The sequence below is a fragment of the Lagenorhynchus albirostris genome, chromosome 16, assembly GCF_949774975.1.
Source record: "Lagenorhynchus albirostris chromosome 16, mLagAlb1.1, whole genome shotgun sequence".
Classification (NCBI taxonomy): Eukaryota; Metazoa; Chordata; class Mammalia; order Artiodactyla; family Delphinidae; genus Lagenorhynchus; species Lagenorhynchus albirostris.
The window spans coordinates 78387525-78406282 of NC_083110.1; the positions used below are offsets into that span (position 1 = coordinate 78387525).

Genomic DNA, 18758 nt, shown 5'->3' on the forward strand with positions numbered 1-18758 from the left:
AACACAGAACACGGAAAAGAGCAATACTTTAATTTTTGTAATAATTGCATTTATTTCCATTTTTGATAAAGCTATTGCTCTTCACTCCCCAAACGCACATTTATAAATAATGGACATTGTAATTGTTTGGAGGAACAAACGTTAGAGTTGGAGCCATCAGGCCATTTTCAGCAACACAGCTCTTTCTGGGGGCTGGACGGTTTACAGAAAACACTGAAGTTACCTACAACTTTTTTCAGCCAGTTCTGCCCTCATGGCTTCCATGGAAATAGGCTCTTCTGCTAAACAAAGGCAGGTCCTGGGAGTAGGGTGGGAGTAGTGAGGGCTGCTCTGATCACCCCAGGTCACCAAGAAACAGGTCACTTGTCCCCAGCCCCTGCAGAGCGCCCGCCTAGTTCCAAAGTTTGCCTTCAGTATTACATGGCACACACACCCAGAGAGGTTGCAAACACACTGTGTGATATTCCCAAATTTGGGGTTTGCAGAACTGGCAGAAGTTGAGATTGGTATTTTGAAAGTGATGTATTTTAGGTCCTAGAAATTCGATGAAAAAAAACCCCCCAGCTCCCAGGGATCTAAGCCCGCTTGAGCATAGAAGACCTTTCTGCCTGAGTGGAAATGGTAGGGGGAAAAACCAGAAGCAAAAGATAAAATTCAGAAGTAAAAAAAATGAAGGGACCGTATCGAGTGGGTTCAGTTGAGTTGATTACCCCACTGCGGTCTGATGATCCATTTCCTCAAGGGGTTTTGTTTCTGCTTGGTTTGGGTCAGCAATTCGGGAAGCTATGCTTTCCTTTATGAAAAAAAAAAAAAATCAAAAGTAAAATAAGTATTTCACGTCATGAAGATAATGCTAAGTTTAATGGCTTATCCAGCGTTTGAAGTCGTCCCAGGTCCAGGTAGAGGGTCAGCAGGGCAGCCTGTGGTTAGACTGCGTTCCTTTGAAGGAGCTGGTCCAGTAATTGCTAGGGAATTAGAGACAAAGAAGTCAAGTTCAGAGTCAGCATCTGGGCACCACACACACGTCACACCTGCTGGCGGCCGGGCCATTACCTTTTTGAAGACTTCGGCCCGGAGTCTGTTACTCTGTAAGATCACCCTTTTCTTTTGTTCTTCTTTTTTCTTTCTAACTTCCGGCAAGTTATTATAGATTCTGAAACAGATTCAGAAAACATTCTGAATGGTAGCGAGATAGCGTGTGTCTGCTGTGGATCTGTGTCCTCTCTTGTCAGCAGGCTCTTCCATTTCAAAGGGACGATCAGCTGCATGTGGGCCACCTCGCATCTGTGAGACCCCAAGACCCGGGGCTCCCCTGACCATCTCCAGATGGGACTGCCCAGGCAGGGGCCACGCAGCAGATGGAGCCCCACCCAGGGCAAAGCTGGAGAGGCCGGGTGTTTAATCAGAAGTCACTTTTCTTGTCTCTCCATCTTCTACGATAATTAACCACTTGCTTGTAAAATGAGAGATTCTAGACCTACGCTTTGCCACTCTGAGCGTAAACTTACCTTTTACCAAATACCTTTTTGCCACTCAATTTTTGTCTCCCTATGACTTAGAAAAAGAGCAGCGAATCAATGGAAGTAGCAGGAATTGTACTGGAATGACACACCCATAAAATGTGTGTGTGTCTGCCTCTTTACCTACTGCATTCCTAATTAAGCTGTTTCCAAATACCTCTCAGGCATATGTACTGATATTATGTTCTTGTCCTGGTGTAAAATTAGCAGCTTCCAAGACACAAGCAGGGCCTGAGGGACCCTTCTTCTGGGCCCTTTCTTCTTACTTCCCTACAGAAATTGTTTATGTACTGATGCCAAACAAGATTTCTGCTGGAATCCACAGACACAGAGGAGACACTGTAGCCTGAGCTTTTGGGGTGCTGTACACGTGGCACTTGGATTAACATCTCTTGTTTTATTTTCTCTCATGTTTGAAAGCCAGACAAAATTTGTTTAACATGTTGCCTTCTTAAAATAATAATTACAAACTATACAAGTATTGATGATGACAATATTAGCAGGTGACATTGTCTTGGCTATAGGGCACTAGGCTAATAATCTTTTTATGAATTTACCTTTTAAAAATTTTTATCTATTTATTTTTTATTGAAATATAGCTGATTTACAATGTTATGTTAGTTTCAGGTGTACAGCAGTGATTCAGTTATACATACACATATATATTATTTTTCAGATTCTTTTCCTTTATAGGTTATTACAAAGTATTGATTCTAGTTCCCTGTGCTATACAGTAGGTCCTTGTTGGTTATCTATTTTATATATAGTAGTGTGTATGTGTTAATCCCAAACTCCTAATTTACCCTTCCCGCCCTTCCCCCTTTGGTAACCATAAGTTTGATTTCTATGTCTGTGGGTCTTTCTGTTTTGCAAATAAGTTCATTTCTATCATTGTTGTTTTAGATTCCACATATAATTGGTATCATATGATATCTGTCTTTCTCTGTCTGACCTACTTCACTTAGTATGATCATCTCTAGGTCCATCCATGTTGCTGCAAATGGCATTATTTCATTCTTTTTTATGGCCGAGTAATATTCCATTGTATACGTAGACCACGTCTTCTTTATCCATTCATCTGTCAATGGACACTGAGGTTGCTTCCATATCCTGGCTACTGTGAATAGTGCTGCTGTGAACACTGGGGTACATGTGTCTTTTCGAATTATGGTTTTCTCTCAATATATGCTCAGAAGTGGGATTGTTGGATCATATGGTAGTTCTGTTTTTAGTTTTTAAAGGAACCTCCATACTGTTCTCCATAGCGGCTGCACCAATTTACATTCCCACCAACAGTGCAAGAGGGTTCCTTACTAGGCTAACCATCTGACATGAATTTTCCTGGGTAGCCCTCACGACAGTTGGAAGAGACACCGTCCAGTGTCCTGCTGTTATGGGAGTGAGGAACCCATCCCCAGCGAGGTCAGGAGGCCAGTGGCGTCCCTTGGCTGGTGAATGAGGGGCTGGGAGTCCGGCCTCGGTCTGTCTGACTTCATGCAACACTGTTCCCCAATCATGTAGTGTAGAGTGACCTGGGAATCGCTGGCACATGGCACAGCGCTTGGCACACTGAGGGCATCGACATGATCTAAATGAACACACGATTGCCACATCGAAGAGCAATGCTAGAGGGGACCAGGAGAAGTCTGTCAGGGTCAGTAGGAAATCTGACACGTCCCAAAGCTCCACAGTGGAACTCCTTCTGGATCCACAGACACGCACCTTCCCGATCTTGACCATCTGATCTTGTGGGGAGTTTAGGATAAAAATTCCTAGGCCTCCGCCCTGGAGCTTCTGCTGCAGTATTTTCTTAACATCCTTAATAAATTATGGCACGTTTGTACAATGGACCACTCTGCATCAATGAGGAGAATCACCCATGTCTTCTGACACAGAAAAAGACCTCACAGACACGAAGTAAAAGAAGCTACAGAAAGATAATATTGCATATAGCATGATCCCATTTATGGTTAAGAATTAGATAACGAATAATAGTTACCTAATTAGATACTAAATAGTTCTCTAATTTGTACGTCTAAATAGACGTACAAATAAACGTCTATTTTCAGGCAGAGAGAAAGGCCTGGGATGATATATAGGACGCTGATAACTGTGGTGTCTCTGGAGAAAGTACAAGGCTGGGAGGTGGGGCAGGAGGGGGGCCAGTCAGTCACGAGGGACTTCAGCTCTCTCTCCTCTGTTTGAATTCTTTTTAATGAAAATGTAATTTAATAATATAACCGATAACAAAGAATACAAAAGACAAGGAAGCTCCAGTGTGATTCTGTGGGTGCGTGAGGTCTGAGAACCGGGGTCTGAGCCCACCCAGGGCACAGCCCACAGAGCAGAGTGGAAGTCCCGTTACTGACCGCATCCGAGGAGACCTGGCTTCCAGCCAGGGAAGCCATGATGTGGGGAACAGCTTCACTCTGCCCATCGGTCCTCTCAGAGCCTCAGTCTCCTCTCAGTAGAATGATATGGTGATGTTCTGTCCACGAAGGCTGCTTTGAGATCTACATTTTAATTTCAAGTCTCCATGATAGCAGCTCTGGACTTAGGGACCAGGAGGGGAAGATGTGGCTGCATTTTCCACCAAATTGAAAAAGGAATACTTTTGGCATGAGGTATACACAACTTTGCACTTGCGCAACGGCAGGTCCTGAAACCCAGTGGCCCTTTAAAAACCCAGTTAGAAAGCTGTGCAGTGGGTCATTAATGGGATGGTCCCCTTTCTCCTCACTTTTACTTTTTTATTTACAAAGAGGTTCCCTACAGATAATCAAAGTTGGCTAATCGTCATGGAAACAATACAATCATGGGAAAGCAGAGATTTTGCGCCTGGAGTGGGGAGAAATGTATTCTTCCTATTTTAACGGCTTCTCTAAGCTGTGCTATCAATTTGGTTAAATTGTTATAGGTCCTCCCAGTGCTAGATACTTTATTATAAACTAATGGCATTTTACTTGGATGAACTTGGCAAACTCTGTCAAGTTATTACATTTGGGTTGGGAGGCCAGGTCTCAGAAAGAATGGCAGCCTTTGTGTGTTGGTGAGAACGAGTGGGCGTCTAGAATAGCAACCAGCCAAGCAGCACAGGGAGGGTTTGCGGGCAGCAGGGCCGCCAAGCCCGCCGGCGATGCAGTGCCCAAAAGGCCGGCTCGTGGCCCTCTGTGGCTTCGCTGGCCCCACGCGCCATCGGCCTCCAAGCCTGGATGCTTTTCTCCAGCCTCTGCCACTGTCAAGGCCCTCAGGAGACCTAGCTTCTCTCCTCCTCATAAAATTACCTGCAAAGGGGCACAGTGACAAACAGCACCTGCCCAGAGCAACGATGGGAAAGTGCAGAAACATTCCTGTTATGAGTCTGGGGATCTCTTAGAGACCAATTACAGGACTGGCTCAGAATCCAAGACCCACCACGTTCCTAAGGTTTTTCCAAGAACGACATTAGCATTCAGAGGCGCGATTCAACAACTTCACTTCTTTCAGCCACAGCTTTTCAAATCCACGGCCAAGAAGACCTCAGAGCTTAAACGTGGGCCTAGAAATAGTGGCCCAGCTGGACAGTGCCTGGATCCATCAAGCCATCCCTCCTCCCTCCTCCCCCACTTTTTTTGACCGCACACAATATAATCGAGTACCTTTTAGATCGCATATGCATCTCCTTCTCTGAAATGTACCTTTCTTTCGGTTTGAACAAGTTATCTGGAAAAAAAAAAAAAAGTGGACGGAGGATTAGTTTCAGAAGGTACAGATGTTGCACATTTCTAGAGAAACATCCTGGTGGGCTTAGTTCACTCTCTGTTATCCATCCTTAATCTAAGCCCAGTCTGTTACAAACACAGCAGGACTCAGTAGACACACACACCATGCACAGTTGTATTGAAATCGACGAACAGTTAAACATGGGCATGAAGTTCAAGGTTAACATCTAATCGACTTTATGGTCAGTGACTCCTTTGCATGCTGCATTTAGCCATAAAGAGTCAGAGTTTACTGGGGTAGTGCCACTGTGGCACGAAAGCGTGTTTCAGTGTCGCCCTGGGTGCAGGGCCCTGGGTGTGAGGTCATCCCATCCACAAAATATCTCCACACTAGGTTTTTGGTGCCTCTGAGGACAAGGAAGTCTCCCACAATTGCTAGAACACTTTCAGAGCAGGGACTTTCACTCACGATTGTAGCCTCCATCAGGGATGCCCGGCCTCTGCATCCTTTCTAATGGAGGGATTAGCCCTTTCCAAGCTCAGAAAATGTAACGGACAACCTAAGAGTGATGTCTGCCTAGTGCCCTTTAAGAAAGTACACGGTGGCTAAAGATGACTGTGAGTCTGGAATTTTTTTTAATGAAAGTACATACTGCTCATCACAAGATGTTTACAGATGGCACGCTTGAAAATGGTCTGTGCTTCTTCAAAAACTGTGTATACCTTTCTGCGGTAACTCGGAAACCCCCATGAGACTCAGCCCTGCGGGGTAGCCAAGGGGCTGGCACGGGGAAATGTAGCGTGGGGGTGCCCACTGCGCGGGGGTGCATCTGGGAAGCTGTCACAGTACTGTCTGGAACCCCTGGACGGCAACCAGCTCCCCTGCCTTCATTCAGCACAAGCAGGCAGGTGGCTCGATGTCCTTCAATCATGGAGTTGCAGAGTGGGCTCCCTGTGGCCCCCAGCCAAGACTCCACCATGTTTCTATGAGTCTCCCCCACCTGGGCCTGTCCCCCCTCGCTCAATACTCCAGCGGAGCCACCGAAGATTTCTCAGGCTTGAGAATATACCGAATTTTCCAGGAATATACAAGAAGGTGGGATAGAGGCGCGGATACGAAGACATCTCTTCCCCTCTGGGGAACTGTAACACAGCTACCGATTTACAAGATGGAAACAACACAGTGGCTGAACCTGTATCCTGTCTGGTTATAAACATAAAAGAAAAAGGTGGCGTCATTATTCAACTTCAGAGACAAGATTCAAAGGAAAAATGGAAGAAAAGAGAAAGAAATCAGAAGAGTTTTCCCAGGGAAGGGAAAACGTCCCCAGTGTTTGGAAAGGCACTGGGCCGTGTGAACCAGGAGAGTCAACGTCGCCATGAAGACTGATCTGCAGAGACGCCTCCCAGATCCTGCCCTCTGCTCACCCTCCAGACAGGGCCCGGCCAGAGCCCAGGACCTCAGGAAAATCCCAGCAGCATTCCAAAGAAATGGGCTGTCACCTTAAGGCAGTCAGCGTCTTGGACACGCAAATACGCGTCCGCCTGAAGACCCCCACTGAGGCAGGGAGAAGGAGCCTCCGACAGAGACTCCCCCCTGGGTCTGCACCAGCATTCCTCAGGAGCCACTCAGGATTAGGGAAAGGATGACGTGAACAGATGCACGGTACCCCAAGGGAACAGAAACGTTACAAAGTGCATTTACAATATTTCTGTAATCTCAGTTCAATCGTATGTGGTCTCCCCTCAGAAGTTAGTTCTGTTTTTGTTTTGGTTCGGTTTGTTTCTTTTGAGCACCTGATACCACAATGAAGCTCTGGTCTTACTTCCAAGAGGAAACAAAAGCAAACGTGAGCTATCTGGCACCTCCACTGTTTTGTTTTCTGAACTCTGCTCCGCCCGCTGTGCCTCAGCGCAAGTTTCAATTCTGGGCCCAGCAGCCCATGTTAGGTGCAAAACAAGCATGTCTGTATCCAAGAGGGCCCGCCCCAGCTGGCGGGCTCCACCCCGCACCTCGCTGGTTGCTGCTGATTCTGAGTTTTCACGACAGCACCAGGCCCATGGGGATAGCGGGGATGCTGTCTGGATGGGATGGAAGAGAGGAAGAAAGCGAGGCTCTACCTTCCTGGAGGAAGCTGTTTGAAATAATCAAGTGTGTCGCTAATGGCTCCCAGCCTCGCTAGAGTAAAAAGAACCCTATTTGGCACTTTGAGAGGGAAAGCGGCAGGAAGAGGGGAGGGGGCAGGGTGACACCTGAGGGTCAGCATTACTACTTATAATAAACAGCTAGTGCTTATTGGATCGCCATAGATCTTCACACCAACCCTGTGACATACTCATATTTCTTTTGTATTTTAGGGTTGGAAAATCAAGGTTCAAAGGGCCAAGGGTTTCCTGCTCAGGTTCATGCAGTGAATGAGTGAGTGGCAGAGCTGGATTTCAGTCCAGATCAGTCCAGCCCTGTCCACACATGCCCTCAACCTCAGAACACGGCCACCAACCCGTGGTTGCAGATTTCATCTTTTGGTCGCCCTGACACGTGTTGGTCCGTTTCCCAGGAGACCAATCCAAAATCCCTTTCTCTTCTTCCTTCTTCCTGCCTCCTACATTTAATGAGCCACTACTATGCCTCCAGGAAATGCTCAGAAGAAAATAAAAATGATAAGATCCTGCCACCATGAGACTTCATTATTGAAGAAGGAGTCAGATAATTAACAAACCAGCTACAAAGTATCAGGTAGGTGCTGTGATGAAAAAGAATCATGGCCACATGGTCAAGGAGGACCAGCGTGGTCAGGAAGGCTCCTCAGGGAGCAGTTATTTAAACCATGACCCAAATGACCACAGGAGCCAGCCATGGGGGCCAGTAGAGGGAAGAGTGAGGAAGGATCCGGGACACAGTGCATACAGTGTGAGGGAGGGGGCATGAGGGCATGAGAAGGCAGGCCGGGAGTAGAGGTAAAGCAAAGACACTGTGGTTCTCCACCCAGGTTATACACCTTACCACCGCCTGCAGAGTCTAACCACGATTCCCACACGTGGGCACTGGAACCTGAACCAGAATCTCCAATGATTCTAGGGGGCGCCATGTAATAGGGAAGAACGAATCTGACTCCATATCAGCAATGTTTCTTTTACTTTAACCTTTGTATTCTATTGCTTTTGCTCTGAGTTAAGAATGTTGCCTATAGCCTGAAATAGACAGGAAAACCCATTCTCAAGGCTCTGACCTTTAAGGGTATAATACTTTTCTGTTCATATAGAGATGAAAAGTTGCAGAACAGAGACTAACATTTGTCTTGTTGGAGGTTTACAGGAACATCGTGACCTGACCTACACCGACAGCTGCAAGAACAAAGGATTCCAACACCAGGAAATCTGCAACAACCAACCACACCCCCCCCTCAGGTTGCCTTTAAAAAGGCTTTGCTGAAACCCTTTGGGGAGTCTGGGCTTTTTGGGGGCATGAGCCGCCGTCTCCTTGCATAACCCTGCAATAAACCTTTCTCTGCACTAAATCTCTATGTTTCGGTATTGTCTGGCCTAACTGTGGGTCAGGCACACGAACTTGCATTCTGTAACAGCAGGCGACAGGAAGCATCAGTGTTGCGTTTTGCAAGCCTACTAAGGAGATCTGCAAGTCTGTTGAGTTTTCCTCCAGAGTAAGAGATGGAGAGCCAGGTGGGTTTTTTTTTTTTTTAATTTAATTTTATTTATTTTTATAAGCACGTTCTTATTAGTTATCTATTTTATAAATATTAGTGTATACATGTCAATCCCCATCTCCCAATTCATCCCACCACCACCCCCCACTGCCACTTTCCCCCCTTGGTGTCCAAACGTTTGTTCTCTACATCTGTGTCTCTAATTCTGCCCTGCAAACTGGTTCATCTGTACCATTTTTCTAGGTTCCACATATATGTGTTAGTATACGATATTTTTCTCTTTCTGACTTACTTCACTCTGTATGACAGTCTCTAGATCCATCCACGTCTCTACAAGTGACCAAATTTCATTCCTTTTTATGGCTGAGTAATATTCCATTGTATATACGTACCACTTCTTCTTTATCCATTTGTCTGTCGATGGGCATTTAGGTTGATTCCATAGCCTGGCTATTCTAAGTAGTGCTGCAATAAACATTGGGGTGCATGTGTCTCTTTGAATTATGGTTTTCTCTGGGTATATGCCCAGTAGTGGGATTGCTGGGTCGTATGGTAGCTCTATTTTTAGTTTTTTTTACGGAACCTTCATACTGTTCTCCATAGTGGCTGTATCAATTTACATTCCCACCAACAGTGCAAGAGGGCTCCCTTGTGTCCACACCCTTTCTAGCATTTGGTGTTTGAAAATTTTCTGATGATGCCCATTCTAACTGGTGTGAGGTGGTACCTCACTATAGTATTGATTTCCATTTCTCTAATGATTAGTGATGTTGGGCACTCTTTCATGTGTTTGTTGGCCATCTGTATGTCTTCTTTGGAGAAATGTCTATTTAGGTCTTCTGACCATTTTTGGATTGGGTTGTTTGTTTTTTTAATATTGAGCTGCACGAGCTGCTTGTATATTTTGGAGATTAATCCTTTGTCAGTTGCTTCATTTGCAAATATTTTCTCCCATTCTGAGGACTGCCTTTTCGTCTTGTTTATGGTTTCCTTTGCTGTGCAAAAGCTTTTAAGTTTCATTAGGTCCCATTTGTTTATTTTTGTTTTTATTTCCATTTCTCTAGGAGGTGGGTCGAAAAGGATCTTGATGTGATTTATGTCATGGAGTGTTCTGCCTATGTTGTCCTCTAAGAGTTTGATAGTGTCTGGCCTTATCCTTAGGTCTTTAATCCATTTTGAGTTTATTTTTGTGTATGGTGTTAGGGAGTGTTCTAATTTCATTCTTTTACATGTAGCTGTCCAGTTTTCCCAGCACCACTTATTGAAGAGGCTGTCTTTTCTCCATTGTATATTTTTGCCTCCTTTATCAAAAATAAGGTGACCATATGTGCGTGGGTTTATCTCTGGGCTTTCTATCCTGTTCCATTGATCTATATGTCTGTTTTTGTGCCAGGACCATACTGTCTCGATTACTGTAGCTTTGTAGTACAGTCTGAAGTCTGGGAGCCTGATTCCTCCAGCTCCGTTTGTCTTTCTCAAGATTGCTTTGGCTATTCGGGATCTTTTGTGTTTCCATACAAACTGTGAATTTTTTTGTTCTAGTTCTGTGAAAAATGCCATTGGTAGTTTGATAGGGATTGCATTGAATCATTAGATTGCTTTGGGTAGTAGAGTCATTTTCACAATATTGATTCTTCCAACCCAAGAACATGGTATATCTCTCCATCTGTTCATATCATCTTTAATTTCTTTCATCAGTGTCTTACAGTTTTCTGCATACAGGTCTTTTTTCTCCTTAGGTAGGTTTATTCCTAGGTATTTTATTCTCTTTTTTGCAATGGTAAATGGGAGTGTTTCCTTAATTTCTCTTTCTGATTTTTCATCATTAGTGTACAGGAATGCAAGAGATTTCTGTGCATTAATTTTGTATCCTGCAACTTTACCAAATTCGTTGATTAGCTCTAGTAGTTTTCTGGTGGCATCTTTAGGATTCTGTATATATAGTATCATGTCATCTGCAAACAGGGACAGTTTTACTTCTTCTTTTCTAATTTGTATTCCTTTTATTTCTTTTTCTTCTCTGATTGCCGTGGCTAGGACTACCAAAACTGTGTTGAATAATAGTGGTGAGAGTGGACATCCTTTTCTTGTTCCTGATCTTAGAGGAAATGGTTTCAGGTTTTCACCATTGAGAACGATGTTTGCTGTGGGTTGTTGTATATGGCCTTCATTATGTTGAGGTAGGTCCCCTCTATGCCCACTTTCCAGAGACTTTTTTATCATAAATGGGTGTGGAATTTTGTCATAAGCTTTTTCTGCATCTATTGAGATGATCATATGGTTTTTATTCTAAAATTTGTCAATATGGTGTATCACATTGATTGATTTGCATATATTGAAGAATCCTTGCATCCCTGGGATAAATCCCACTTGATCATGGTGTATGATCCTTTTAACGTGTTGTTGGATTCTGTTTGCTAGTATTTTGTTGAGGATTTTTGCATCTATACTCATCAGTAATATTGGTCTATAATTTTCTTTTTTTGTACTGTGTTTGTCTGGTTTTGGTATCAGGGTGATGGTGGCCTCATAGAATGAGTCTGGGAGTTTTCCTTCCTCTGCAATTTTTGGGAAGAGTTTGAGAAGAATGGGTGTGAGCTCTTCTCTAATGTTTGATAGCATTCACCTGTGAAGTCATCTGGTCCTGAACTTTTGTTTGTTGGAAGATTTTTTACCACAGTTTCAATTTCATTACTTGTGATTGGTCTGTTCATATTTTCTATTTCTCCCTGGTTCAATCTTGGAAGTTTATACCTTTCTAAGGATTTGTCCATTTCTTCCACGTTGTCCATTTTTTTGGCATAGAGTTGCTTGTAGTAGTCGCTTAGGATGCTTTGTATTTCTGTGGTGTCTGTGGTAACTTCTCCTTTTTCATTTCTAATTTTATTCATTTGAGTCCTTCTCCCTCTTTTTCTTGATGAGTTTGGCTAATGGTTAATCAATTTTGTTTATCTTCTCCAGCTTTCTTTTGATTTCCATTTTCATGGAATATCTTTTTCCATCCCCTAACTTTCAGTCTGTATGTGTCCCTAGGTCTGAAGTGGGTCTCTTGTAGATGGCAGATATATGGGTCTTGTTTTTGTATCCATTCAGCAAGCTTGTGTCTTTTGGTTGGAGCATTTAATGCGTTCACATTTAAGGTTATTATCGATATGTATGTTCCTATTACCATTTTCTTAATTGTTTTGGGTTTGTTTTTGTAGGTCCTTTTCTTCTCTTGTGTTTCCCACTTAGAGAAGTTCCTTTAGCATTTGTTGTAGAGCTGGTTTGGTGGTGCTGAATTCTCTTAGCTTTTGCTTGTCTGTAAAGCTTTTGATTTCTCCATCAAATCTGAATGAGATCCTTGCTGGGTAATCTTGGTTGTACGTTCTGCCCTTTCATCACTTTAAATATATCATGCCACTCCCTTCTGGCTTGTAGAGTTTCTGCTGAGAATTCAGCTGTTAACCTTATGGGAGTTCTCTTCTACGTTATTTGTCGTTTTCCCCTTGTTGCTTTCAATAATTTTTCCTTGCCTTTAATTCTTGTCAATTTGATTACTATGTGTCTTGGTGTGTTTCTCCTTGGGTTTATCCTGCCTGGGACTCTCTGTGCTTCCTGGACTTGGGTGGCTATTTCCTTTCCCATGTTAGGGAAGTTTTCGACTATAATCTCTTCAAATATTTTCTCGGGTCCTTTCTTTCTCTCTTCTCCTTCTGGGACCCCTATAATGTGAATGTTGTTGGGTTTAATATTGCCCCAGAGGTCTCTTAGGCTGTCTTCATTTCTTTTCATTCTTTTTTCTTTATTCTGTTCCATAGCAGTGAATTCCACCATTCTGTCTTTCAGGTCAGTTATCCGTTCTTCTGCCTCAGTTATACTACTATTGATTCCTTTTAGTGTATTTTTCATTTCAGTTATTGTATTGTTCATCTCTGTTTGTTTGTTTAATTCTTCTAGGTGTTTGTTCTTTAATTCTTCTAGGTCTTTGTTAAACATTTCTTGCATCTTCTCAATCTTTGCCTCCATTCTTCTTCTGAGGTCCTGGATCATCTTCACTATCATTATTCTGAAATCTTTTTCTGGAAGGTTTCCTATCTCCACTTCATTTAGTTGTTTGTCTGGGGTTTAACTTGTTCCTTCATCTGGTACATAGCCCTCTGCCTTTTCATTTTGCCTATGTTTCTGTGAATGTGGTTTTCCTTCCACAGGCTGCAGAATTGTAGTTCTTCTTGCTTCTGCTGTCTGCCCTCTGGTGGATAAGGCTATCTAAGAGGCTTGTGCAAGTTTCCTGATGGGAGGAGGGACTGGTGGTGGGCAGAGGTCAGTAAAACTTTAATCTACTTGTCTGCTCGTGGGAGGGGCTGGGTTCCCTCCCTGTTGGTTGTTTGGCCTGAGGCGACCCAACACTGGAGCCTACCAGGCTCTTTGGTGGGGCTAATGGTGGACTCTTGTAGGTCTCATGCCAAGGAGTACTTCCCAGAACTTCTGCTGCCAGTTTCCTGTCCTCACGGTGAGCCACCCCCTGCCTCTGAAGGAGACCCTCCAACACTAGCAGGTAGGTCTGGTTCAGTCTCCCATGGGGTCACTGCTCCTTCCCCTGGGTCCCGATGCGCACACTACTTTGTGTGTGCCCTCCAAGAGTGGAGTCGCTGTTTCCCCCAGTCCTGTTGAAGTCCTGCAGTCAAATCCCACTAGCCTTCAAAGTCTGATTCTCTAGGAATTCCTCCTCCCGTTGTCAGACCCCCAGGTTGGGAAGCCTGACATGGGGCTCAGAACCTTCACTCTAGTAGGTGGACTTCTGTGGTATAAGTGTTCTCCAGTTTGTGAGTCACCCACCCAGCGGTTATGGGATTTGATTTTATTGTGATTGCGCCCCTCCTCCCATCTCACTGTGGCTTCTCCTTTGTCTTTGCATGTGGGGTATCTTTTTTGGTGAGTTCCAGCGTCTTCCTGTCAGTAATTGTTCCGGAGTTAGTTGTGATTCCAGTGCTCTCACAAGAGGGAGTCACCACGTGGGGTTTTAAGCAGGGGATCTGATTTGAATTCTTAAAGGCCGACTCCAGCAGCTGTTCAGAACACGCGCCAACTGGGTGGAGAAAATTCAAACGTGGCAGCAGGGAGATAGGTCAGACCATTGCAGCCAGGTAAGCAAAAGATGACAGCAGCGCTCAGCACAGCTGGGAAGTGGGAGGACTCAGGACTCACCTACACTCACCGAACATGAGCCATGAGAGTTATGAAGGTGGAAGAGAAAACCAGGCTTTACGCGGGAGGGATGGATTGGGAGTTTGGGGTTAGCAGATGCAGACTATTATATATAGAATGAATAAACAACAAGGTCCTACTGTATAGCACAGGGAACTATATTCAATACCCTATGATAATCCTTAATGGAAAAGAATATGAAAAAGAAATGTGTATGTATGTGTGTGTGTGTGTGTGTATATATATATATATATATACACACACACACATATATATATCTCACTTTGCTGTGCAGCAGAAATTAACACATTGTAAATTAACTATACTTGAATAAAATAAATTTTAAAAAGAGAAAGAGAGAGCGAGCAGGACCATGGGGACCAGCCTGCAGCAAGAGACAGCTCTTCAGGGAATCATACAGCAGGACCTCATTTCATAAGATGGAAACCATCCTGCACGCACTTTGCTCAAAAATACAGTGAAAGCTCATCTATCAATTCCCTTTTAATGGAAATTCTACCTTTATAAAATTAAAGTGACTGGTGAGAACAATTTTCTGCTAGCTTATGGGTCTTTTCTGGATTTTCCTTGAAGCTGTACGTGTTCTAATTCACTAACACAGAGGAAAGAACGGCCCTTGTATTTACCTCCTGTTTTATCATTCAAACACAGCAGGGGTTTTCCCCACCCCCCAGGCAAATTACTAAGGTAAATTACCTATTTCTGTCTTCCTGGAAAACTCTTCTTCTTCTTCTTTTTTTTTTTTAAACCTGAATCTCTTGTGTCTGGCTTGTCATCGTATCCAAACTACTGGCCTGTTGCTAACTTCGCGTGGCAAAGGCCAGACACACTGAGCCCGATTCAGGTCAGCAAACAACGAGCTACCGAGAGTCTGGTGCTCCTGAGGCTGTTCTTGGGGAGCAGCTGAGTCAAAGCCAAGTCCTGACATCCCATTAATCTCTATAAACACACGCGGGTGTTTATTACAACCCTCACGTCACACACGTGCAAACATGCATGCACAGATGGGGACAGGTGGCCTCAACATCCAGGCAGCTAGCTGACAGTGTCAGCAGGAGGCAGCAAGGATCCCCCAGACACCAGCATGACTGGTTGTTTATGAGGCCAGAGCTCATTTTCCTCCACAGAGTCCTTATCTACAGCTGATGGCAAAGCTTCATTTTCCCTATTGAACAAGTCATCTAAATGATAATCAGGTTCACACTGGATTTATTAGTGCGGCGCCCTCGCCCTCGCAGAAGCTGATGTTCTGCAGTCATCCTGAGCACTTTGAAGGGTCTTTTAGAATTTGCTTCCCCTAGCTTAAAAACACCAAACCCAAGAGATGCCTGTGGGAGAGAATCCAGCCGGGAGCCAACAAGCCAGTTTGGAGGGTAGATGCCAAGTCTACACTGGCCGGCATCTTCTAGGAAAGACAGGGCCTCCCAAAACGAATGGAAATGGGATATGTTTTAGGGAAGAAAATCTCTAGAGGATTCTTCTCCTGAAAAGGGGCCCCAATACACGTGTATTCGAAGGTCACGAGGCTGTTCATTATGTCAGTTTCCAAGCCAGTGAGCAGCTGGCCCTCCTGCCTCTGGAATAATTACGTCATGGCCTTCAGGAGTTACATCCAGTTACTTGCACATCATTTCCATTCAGCTCACCTCACCGGAACCTCCAATTTGCTGACGTGGGTAGCAGCCGAGTGGCCTGCCTTGGACCAATTAACCCTCCAGAAACTAAACGGTGTGCATTACACTGTAGAAAAGCGAGTTGAAGACTCATAGGTTGTTTGCCTTCAAAATGCTCTTGTGATGATAAAATCTTGTGCTGGATAAACATCCTCATTCTTCTGAAATCCCTCCTATCCTTCTGTGGGATCCTGAATGACAGTTTGTGGATGAGCAACCCATTCTAGGGGCCTGGAAGGCCGGCGGAGGCTGCACATTTCATTTATATAAAAATAATGCTCAATTCCCATTCGGACACAAAAGAGAGATACTAATGTCACAGTTCAGAGAGGCAACGAGCCTCTCAGACCCTTCAGGTAAAGGCATACAGAATTAAGAAATGAAAAATCAACCAGAGGTCTGTGGGGAGATCTATTTCTCTTTTCATGCTCAGGTCAAGAAATGAGATGGACCACAGGCTCCTGGTTAAGATGAGTGAATAGTGCTCTCTGCAGAGAGCTTGGCTCCTGCACAGACAGACTTATCCTTGAGTCTAGAGCAGGACTGAAGCCCGTTTCAGGGCTTCCATGAACAGATAGGGCGCTGGGAGCTAAAGGATGGATTTGAGGAAGGGTCTGCCCTTGGCTGACGGGGCCGGTGATGAGAAGGATCGTGGGCTTGCCAGTCTGCCAAGCGCACTGGCAGCCCACGAGCCTCCCTGCAGGTCCTCGTAATAGAATCCTTGATGCAACACAGGCAGATGAGGCCCAGGGACCGTGGCTTCAGCTCCTCCACCTAGAGGAACCAGATCCCCAAGTGAAACATCTCTGCTTCAAAGGAGACTTAATACAATCCCCGGTGCCATCCTACTCTCTCTCTTGGACCCAAGAGCTCCATCGCAAGCTGCTTTCCCCCCTGCCCCCCAGGGTCTTCTCCTTTATGGTTCTAGATTCACTTTACTTGGCTGTCAGCCTGGCCAACTCTGTTCCCAAGGAGCCACCGAACAAGCTGATGTCATGAATATTCAGCTTACCCCACTGTCTACAGCATCAGAGATTCACAAACTAACCCAGATCCCTACTCAAGACCAGACACTCACAAACTGAACCCTCGTCAAGGGCTCCCATCAATTGCCTAAAACATGCATTTCTCTGGGGCCAGCAAAGCGATGTACAGCATTTCCCACAATGAGCACACTGGTGAATTTAAAGGCAAACCAAAGGAGCTGGACAACTCCACCCAGACTGTAAGATGTAATGACCCCTGTTCTTAGTGACCTCACTACACACGGCAGGAAATTCACTGTTTCTGCTTCATGAAAATAATACGAGCATTAGTACATTAAACATCGTGCTTCTATGATGTACCTTTTTTTTTAAATTAATTAATTTTTTGGCTGCATTGGGTCTTCGTTGCTGTGTGCAGGCTTTCTCTAGCTGCGGGGGCTACCCTTCGTTGCGGTGCGCGGGCTTCTCATTGTGGTGGCTTCTCTTGCTGCGGAGCACGGGCCCTAGAGCACAGGGGCTTCAGTAGTTGTGGCACGTGGGCTCAGTAGTTGTGGCTCACGGGCTCTAGAGCGCAGGCTCAGCAGTTGTGGCACATGGGCTTAGTTGCTCTGTTGCATGTGGGATCTTCCCGGACCAGGGCTCAAACCTGTGTCCCCTGCATTGGCAGGCGGATTCTCAACCACTGCGCCACCAGGGAAGTCCCTATGATGTACATTTGATGATGCTTCCTTTGGCCCGCCTGACCCTCCATACCATGAAAAAAGTGTCCATTTGGGATCCGAGTCTGCAGGTCTGGGTCAGTCGAGGCCTCAGCTCGGTGCTCTGTGCCCTGGGACAGGCCACTCAAGCTCGCTGACCTTCTGTACCTCCTCTGCTTGGTGCGGGGACAGTATCTGCTTTAAAGGTCCTTGGAAGGTCTCATGGGATGGTCCGTACGAAAGTGCACTTTAACCGTGGAGATGCCAGTGACAGCAGCAATGGTAACTGGCACCACTCTCCGTGAAAGCAGGTCTTCCGTCTCTATAGATGAGCAAACTGAGGCCTTGCCGTTCAGTAGCTTAGCCTAGGTCTCAGAGTAAATAGGTAAGAGGCCTGAGAATTGAGTCACTGATGGAATCAATGGACTGTTTATTCTCTGCACAAGAACCACAAGGCTGTGGTTCTCAAAGTGAGGCTAATATTTTCACTTAAATGCTAATAACATCTGTGTGGCTTCTGCTTCCCTTTCCTTCCCTGAACCGGCAGCCTCAGCATCGCTTGGGAACTTGGTACAAATGCAAGTCCTTGGCCCCGCCCCAGGTTAGCTGGACCGGAAATTCTGGGCCTGGACCCGTGGTCTGTGAGTTCACAAGCCCTTTAAGTGATTCTGATGCTTGCTCACGTTTGCGGAACACTGAGAGAAGGTAAGAGTGATAAGGAAAAAAGCCAAGTCCCTACATGGGTTTCCAGGATTTGAGGAAGGATTGCCAAATAAGGATGCCCAGTTAAATTTGCATTTCAGATCAACAATGAAACATTTTTTTTAGCATAAGTTGTATCCCGTGCAATATTTGGGACATACTTAGGCTGAAAGGTGTTTTGATGCTCTGAAATGCAAGGTTAACTGAGCATCCTATACTTTCATTTAATGCATCTGGCAACCCTATCCTGAGGGAATGGAGAACCTCTCTTTGCCATGGCAACAGACAATCAGATCACCAGCCCCAGAGACCCCAGTGGCATAGTCTGATTCAGCTGCCTGTGTCACTGTCCTAGTTGCACAGTTAGCTCTCCGGCAGCTTATTGCTTCCTCTAGCCATTTTCTCAGCTCTTGGTATGGACAACGCCACCCTCCCTGGTTATTTCACATTATGACATTTGTGAAGTGCTTTCCAAAGGGATTCTGACTGGTTCCTCTTTCTCTGTTGGACTCTGTGCTGGGTGACAGCATGATGGCATTGTTACAGATGCCAGGGGAGCCCACGTGGAGACAGGTCCAGGGCCTGTCAAGGGACAAGCTTCCAGT

At 45.1% G+C, this 18758-nt stretch overlaps 1 protein-coding gene across 3 annotated transcripts in view; it reads right to left on the reverse strand.

Annotated features, from left to right (window-relative positions):
• Positions 1–926: 926 nt before the first annotated feature.
• Positions 927–18758, reverse strand: part of C16H10orf90 (chromosome 16 C10orf90 homolog) — a 232496-nt gene continuing 214664 nt past the window's right edge. For all 3 annotated transcript variants that reach the window (XM_060126531.1, XM_060126529.1, XM_060126530.1), the window contains 3 exons: positions 5159–5222; positions 1054–1153; positions 927–965 (listed from right to left, as the gene is read on the reverse strand). In XM_060126531.1, the coding sequence (XP_059982514.1) occupies positions 927–965; positions 1054–1153; positions 5159–5222 (203 nt within the window). The remainder of the gene's footprint in view (positions 966–1053; positions 1154–5158; positions 5223–18758) is intronic.